General features: G+C 38.0%; 1 protein-coding gene across 1 annotated transcript in view; it reads right to left on the bottom strand.

The window, feature by feature from the left end:
* The window catches only part of LOC107741163 (remodeling and spacing factor 1-like), a 19,668-nt gene extending 13,071 nt beyond the window's left edge, over positions 1-6,597 (bottom strand). The window contains exons 1-6 of the mRNA XM_016553772.1: positions 6,397-6,597; positions 4,829-4,920; positions 4,555-4,647; positions 4,206-4,411; positions 3,896-4,044; positions 1,137-3,802 (exon numbers count right to left, since the gene is read on the bottom strand). Of these exons, the coding sequence (XP_016409258.1) occupies positions 1,137-3,802; positions 3,896-4,044; positions 4,206-4,411; positions 4,555-4,647; positions 4,829-4,920; positions 6,397-6,550 (3,360 nt within the window). The 5' untranslated portion in view covers positions 6,551-6,597. The remainder of the gene's footprint in view (positions 1-1,136; positions 3,803-3,895; positions 4,045-4,205; positions 4,412-4,554; positions 4,648-4,828; positions 4,921-6,396) is intronic.
* Between the last annotated feature and the right edge of the window lie 640 nt (positions 6,598-7,237).

Genomic DNA, 7,237 nt, shown 5'->3' with positions numbered 1-7,237 from the left:
ATAATGCTACCAAAAAAAAAAAAAAAAAGAAACCTGAAAATAACATCTTGTTTTCCACCAAAATATTAAGCAGCACAACTGTTTTTAACATTAATAATAATAATAAGAAATGTTTCTTAAGCACCAAACCAGCATATGTGAATGATTTTGAAGGATGTGACACTGAAGACTGGATTCATGCTGCTAAAAATTCAGCTTTGCCTCACAGAAAAAAAAACATTACATATTAAAATAGAAAACATCTATTTTAAATTGTAATAATATTGCACAATGTTACTGCTTTTTTGTTAATTTTGTCATGGCCAATAAATTGCAGATATTAATTCTACACTACAGGTGCATCTCAACTTTTCAACGACATTCTAATTTATTGAGATGCACCTGTATATTACCTAAGTAAATGGAAAATAAAAACACTAAAAACTACAATCAACCATTTTATTGCTACAAGTGAATATAGTCATCACAACATTACAATGTTAATTGAATAAATTAACATTGAATTTATGATGAATTAATATTTATTGGAATTTGCTAAAGACACATTTAACTGTTATTAATCATGTCTTAAAAGATTAACTTTTAAGTGATCATTAAAAAAAAAAGAGGCAAAGGTATTTAAAAAAAAATGTAAAAAAAAGAGCTATATATGTAACCCTGGACCACAAAAATCTTAAGTCACACAGGTATATTTGTAGCAATAGCCAAAAACACATTGTATTGGTCAAAATTATCGATTTTTCTTTTATGCCAAAAATCATTAGGATATTAAGTAAAGATCATGTTCCATGAAGATATTTTGTAAATTTCCTAGTACCGTAAATATATCAAAAACTAATTTTTTATTATTTGATTTTGATATTTGATTATTTGTTATATGCATTACTAAGAACTTAATTTGGACAACTTTAAATACGATTTTCTCAATATTTAGAATTTTTTGCACTCTCAAGATTCCAGGTTTTCAAATAGTTGTATCTCAGCCAAATATTGTCCTATCCTAACAAACCAAACATCAATGGAAAGCTTATTTATTCAGATGGTGTATAAATCTCAATTTCAAAAAATTGACCCTTATGACTGGTTTTGTGGTCCAGGGACATATATTTAAGCAAAAAAACAAAAGGTACTCAAACCTTTGGTTTTGTTTGGCCATCTGGCTCAGCTTTCCTTGGTTTCCTTGGTACAGAATCCTCATCCTCTTTGTCTTCGTTTTCATCCTTTTCCTTCTCAGACACCGGAGTCGCCTGCTTCCGTTCCACCCTCCTGTCCTGGATCTCCACAGCTTTAGCGGTGGGTCTGCAGATTCTCGGAGATCTCCTCAAGCACCTGCCGTCAGTCACCTCAGACTCTGAATCTCCCCTCACCTCTTCTCTCTGAAGTTCTGCCTTCCGCCTGTGAGCTGGGATTTTGATCTTCATGCGAATTCCTTCCTGTTGTGCCTTTTCTTCTTGTTCTTCGCCTGTTTTATCCTCATCCTGACTCTCCAGAGCTTTCTTTGGAGGCCGTCCTTGTCTTTTACTGCTTTTCACAGCAGCAGTGCTTTTTTCTTGAACATCCCCGGGAGCCTCACGTTCTTCAGAAGTTGCATCTTGCTTGGATTGTTTTCTTGAGGTTGTGTTCTGATCCACAGGAACATCAGTTTCCTTCTTACTTGCTGTTGTAGTCTCACATCCCTCCTCAATAGCTGACTGAATTTTATCAACTTCCATTGGCTTCTCTTTGTTCCCTTCCTTTGAATTGGGTTCCTTTTCATGTTCTCTATCAGAAGGAGGATTCTCCAAACTGTTGGATTCATTGGGTCGTTCTGTAGCTTTAACTTCTTCCGATTTTTTCACTGCAGACTCTTCTGAGCTGTTTGCAGCTTCACCATTTTCATCCTTGTCTTTTGACGTTTCCAAATCCTCATTTTTATCAGTTTCAGCTGTATCACATTTTTCCTCACTGTCTACTTTCTCTGTGGTTTTTGGTGTGCTTGGCTTATTCGTTGAATCAGAAACAGATGATTTTTCAAGATCACTAGATGCTGGCTTAGGGGATTCGGACTGCTCTTGCACTTTGTCTTGAGGGCCATCTGTATCTTCAGAAGGTTTAGAGGCAATGGACTCACTTTCTCCATTGGTTGAGAGCTTGTCTTCTTCAGATACACACTGTTTTTCAGTTTTTGAGGCAATGGCAGTTGGCTCTTTTTCTGTGGTAGTGTCTGCAGAGCTGTGATGAGGTTTCGTTTCTTCAGTGGTCACTGGCTTTTCTGTGCCAGAATGTGGTTTGATTACTTCACAGGAAGAAGGCTCCTCTGTTTTAGATGATTGGAATGGTTCAGTTTCCATCAGCGGCTTTTCTGTGCCAGAATGTGGTTTGATTACTTCACAGGAAGAAGACTCCTCTGTTTTAGATGATTGGAATGGTTCAGTTTCCATCAGCGTGGAAGCGGTTGGATCTGGTTTTTCATGGTCTTTATTGGAGTCTTTGGGAGATTGCTGACTTTCTTCTGTGAGGACTTTGTGTGACTCTTCTTCTGTGAGATCTTTCTTGGATTGTTCATTTGGAAGATTTTTCATGGACTCTTCTTTTGATGTCTCTTCTTTCGAGAGATCTTTAATTGACTCTTCTTTTGGAAGATCTTTTATTGACTCTTTTCGTGCGAGATCTTTTGATGATTCTTTCACTGCATCTTTTGAGAAGTCTTTAGTTGACTTTTCAGTTGATGTCTCTTCTTCTGAGAGATGTTTCATTGACTGATCTTTTGCTGGCTCATCTTTTAGGAGAATTTTCCCTGACTTGTCTCTTGTTAGATCATTTGATGATTCTTTGTTTGAGAGATCTTTTGTGTCTTCTTTTGAGAGCTCAATCGTTGACTCCTTGTTTGGGAGATCTTTCATTGATTCTTCTTTTGTTGACTCTCCAGGCAGTGTTGACGTATTTACTTCAGTAGCATCTGTATCATCACTACTGGGAGACTTTTTATTGTCAGTTACGTCTTCAGAACCAGGTGTCTTTTCTGATTGTTCACTTACTGATGAGGGCTTTTCTTCTCCAAGGATCTTTTCATGAGATTGAGAAGTTTCCGATTTTTCCTTGTTCTCTTCTGCAGTGGCGGCACAGGATTCCTCAGATTTCTCCACTTCCATCTGCTCTTCAGCACACAATCTGGTTTCATTTGTGTCCATCTTCTCTTCCGTCTGGTCATCCTTTCTCTTCTTTTTTCTCTCTTTGGATTCATCTAAAACAAGAGGGAGTTTCTCAGAATTATTCTCTTCTATGCTTTCTTTTTGAAGACTCTCTGACCCTTTTTGCGTTTCACTCTCAGATGTTGTAAGGTGAGGGACATGACCGTTGATCTTTTCAGCATTCGATCTGCTGTCATCAAAACATGTCAGTGATTCTTTCACAGGAGCAAGAGGAGCATTTCGTACTCCCATGCTACTGGTGTCAAAGTCTTCCCTTAGTTTCATTTCCCGCTTTTTCAGGGGGATTTTAGCTTGATGGTCATTTTTCAAAGCTCTTTGAGTCTCTTCTAAAGATTTTCTTTTTACATCCTCCGTCTGTTCTGCATTCTGTGAAGGTGTTGACAAGTCCTTGACTTTCTCATCCTCATCCTGTGGCTCTTCTTTGATCGATCCATTAGTGCCGTTTGCCGTCTCCGAATGTTTCTGCAGCTCTTCCTTCACCTTTAAGCCTTTTTCCGACAAAGCATCTGTGGTCTCTGCATCTTCTTGCTTTGCATTTTCCTTCTCCAAGATGTTTTCCTTATTTTCAGATGCAGATAAATCATTTTGTGACTTCTCATCTCTGATCTCCACTGGAATCCAAAAACACAGAGATAAAACAAATCAGTAAAGCAATCCTAACTCAAGCTGTGTTCAGTCAATACTTCATATTAATTTTTAGATACCTTCAGCTCCTTCTTTTTTCTTGTCTTCTTCATTCTCTGGGTTCGGACAGTTACTAGATGAGCCCTCCTCCTGATCCTTCTTTACCAAAAGTGCTGGATCAATCTGAGTCTTCAACAGTCCAAGGATTTGAGCCAGGCTGTCTCTATTTCTGAAATGGAAAATTTTTGTTTTTTTAATGTATCTGTCATTTGGCACGTTTTTCTGACAAATTAAAAGCCATCCAGTACAGTCAGCGAAAACACTATGTAGCATGCCATGTTATGAAGAAGTGGTTTTTAATGCCACTGGAATTGATCGCAGAATGCCTACCTTACTATACACTTCCAGGATGACCCATCCAGATCATCCTGTTCTTCCACATAGACCCTTACATTATGGTCTTGATCAAGCTGGAACCAGTACATGAGGCCATCTTTGTCTCTGCCGATTGGCTGAAGACGCATTTTATCTGGGTCTTCTTCATTGATAGCGGTTTTAAACTTGACATTGTCATCAAACTGGCATTCACACAAGTACTGTTTGAAAAACAAAACACTGAAAAGTTACATTGGGTTAATAAAAACAGAAATACATTACAAATACAACAACAGTTTTTACAGATGGATGTGAGGCTCAAATGCAACTTCATTCGGTGGTGTGACAGATTTTCCCATCTTACCTTCAGTATTCCTGTCTTACACTCCACTGTCATCTCTCGATAACCCTTCTTTTCCAGCTCCCATGCCCATGTGGTGTTAAACTCCTGACAGATCTACAGAGTAATAAAGAAATCAAAAATTAAACATTGATGAGACTAATATTGAATTAACACTGTCAAGTGCTCATTGTGCTCACAGCTATTCACATATTCATTATGAAATGGTCCATAATTCACAGCTGTTTGAATGTGATTGTTAAAATATTTAATTCATTGTTAACACTGATTTACTCACCTTCATGAGATTTTTCTCCCATCTGTCTGCCGACACAGACTTGCCAATTTTCCTCAGTAACTTCACATGAAGATCCACGAGGAGTTTGGGTACTGAGGACATACAAGTATTTCTATATTAAAGCAACATGTAACGCATACTTATAATTTACACAGCCATAACACATCTTATTAGTTTTTAGGTTTGCGGTTCTCAAACTGTTGTGACTGTAAATATTTAACTGTCTGATTTGTGTATCTGTTCATTCAGCAACAGAACTAACACATCTGTGTTCTTAAGTGTTTGGTCCAACTTCTTAAGTAGCCACAGTAGGATCATTTATATCCATCAGCAAAAAAAAAAAAAAAAAAAGTTACAAAATAAAAAAAGTAATACTAATGCCATTTCAGGATTTAAGAACCACTCCTTTAGGGCACCAAAACCTGAGAAACTGGTAATGGTTTGTAACCACTAGTGTGTAACTTATTCATTAATGAACATTAGATTTGCATTTAAAGTAACTGCACAGTGATAAACGCCTTCCTGGACATTTAATATTGCTGTTGTTCTTGTACCTGCCATAGTCCCCTACACGTTTCATTGAAGTATTCATATAAATATGTTTATGACTGGCAGAATCTATCTGTCTCTACTATATACATACCATAGCTGTTATAGTTTCAGCCAAAATACCATTACAACTACATTTTCTGTTACTTCAATAAAACTGTAGTAATTTAAAGGGCCAGTTCAAAAAATCCAAACATTTTTTCAATAACTGCATGGAGAAAAGACAGTCATACAGATTTGGAAAAACATGTGGCTGAGTAAAGAATGACAATTTTAATTTTAGGGTTTAATACTATAAACAAAACATGCTAAACATATATGTTTTATATATATAAATGTATTACAGTTTTAGTGTACTAAACTGTAATTTAGTGTACTACAACCGAGGCATTTTGGACCTATAAATAGTTGCTATAATTAGTTGTCTGTATATATATATATATATATATATAGCATATATGGATATAGCACACTGCTCAACAAATCGTGCGTCAGTTCAACTTAAACACACCTAACCCGTTTATAATGTAGCAAAACCATCAGAGATACAAATAAAAGGGCTTATTGTTACCTTTCACCAAAGTCTGACAATCAAAATAATCTCATATTGTCATTTCTCCCTCAGCGGCGCGAGCAGGAAGTTTACACGTTCTGCGCATGCGCGCTTCTCACATCGCACTAATTCATGCCAAATTATTATTTAACTATGAATAAACATGATTATTTCATTCCTCTCAATATGCGTGTCGTTATATGCAAATACAAGTGATTTTCCATACGTAAAAGGTCGCATATAAACGCAAATAAAGCAGCAATGCGTTTCTGTGCGCTGTGATGAGTAACGTTAAATAAAGCGCAATAAAATCTTCCGTCGGGCGAAACGCCGATATTAACGGCAGAAACGGCGCTTTAGAGACACAAACGGCGACAAAAACACCGACACCCACGGGTGGAGTACCAAACGGCCCGTTTAAACGCATGTAATGCGGCTGAAGAGCAACAATGGAGGGGCGGCTCACCCGCGCTGCTCTCCTGCAGACTGCGCTCCAGCTCCGGGAACGACACCTCCGGCAGGTCCAGCATAGCTCCATACCGCTCCAGAAACGAGCAGATCACGGCGAAGCTCGGGCACAATTCCGGGGAAGAACCGTCCGCTGCCTCCGAGGCAGACATTATTCCGAACCGAGCCGCTGGAGGACCACAACCTCCCCACAATGCACCGCGACTATGGCAGACACATGGCCCAGAAGCCCTTGCGTCGGAGATACTGAACTGATGTAAACAAACCACGAGCAGCAGCAGAGAGACGGAGAGCGGGAGAAAGAGAGTGGAATAGAAACAAAGGCCCCTAAACCAAACGCTTCAAGTGGCACAATAGTTATATTCCAGCTATTAAGTAAAAACAAGACAAACGAAAGAAAAATTAACACGTGACACTGCAACAGTGGTAAACTGCACTTAGGGACTCTTTCTCTTTGAGAGAGAGAGAGATTTTGAAGAAAGAGGACATGAAAGAAACCCAGACAGGCAGAAATACTAACAGGGACTAATAGGGAGAGTATTGGTAACATCTCTCCTGTTACCTGAAAACAAATGTAGTAATAAATAGTGATCAGTAGTTTTTATATTAAAGTATAGTAGTGAACACTGTCCCAAAGATCACTAACAAAGTGAACTCCGTGCGTATGAGAGCATCTCATTATGCATTCATAATGAGTCCAGGTGAGTTAATGAACTGTTAAAGTCATACGTTACCAGCAGAGGGCGCTGTCAGTTAACTATATTTATGATATTTATCACACAGCCGTTCATATAGGAGCAGAATGAATTTGTTCATTAAATGGACAATTTAATGTTTAT

This window comes from Sinocyclocheilus rhinocerous, unplaced genomic scaffold (assembly GCF_001515625.1).
Source record: "Sinocyclocheilus rhinocerous isolate Xijiao unplaced genomic scaffold, SAMN03320098_v1.1 scaffold1307, whole genome shotgun sequence".
NCBI lineage: Eukaryota > Metazoa > Chordata > Actinopteri > Cypriniformes > Cyprinidae > Sinocyclocheilus > Sinocyclocheilus rhinocerous.
The sequence above is the reverse complement of the archived record's forward strand: the minus strand, read 5'-3'. Positions and strand labels throughout refer to the sequence as shown.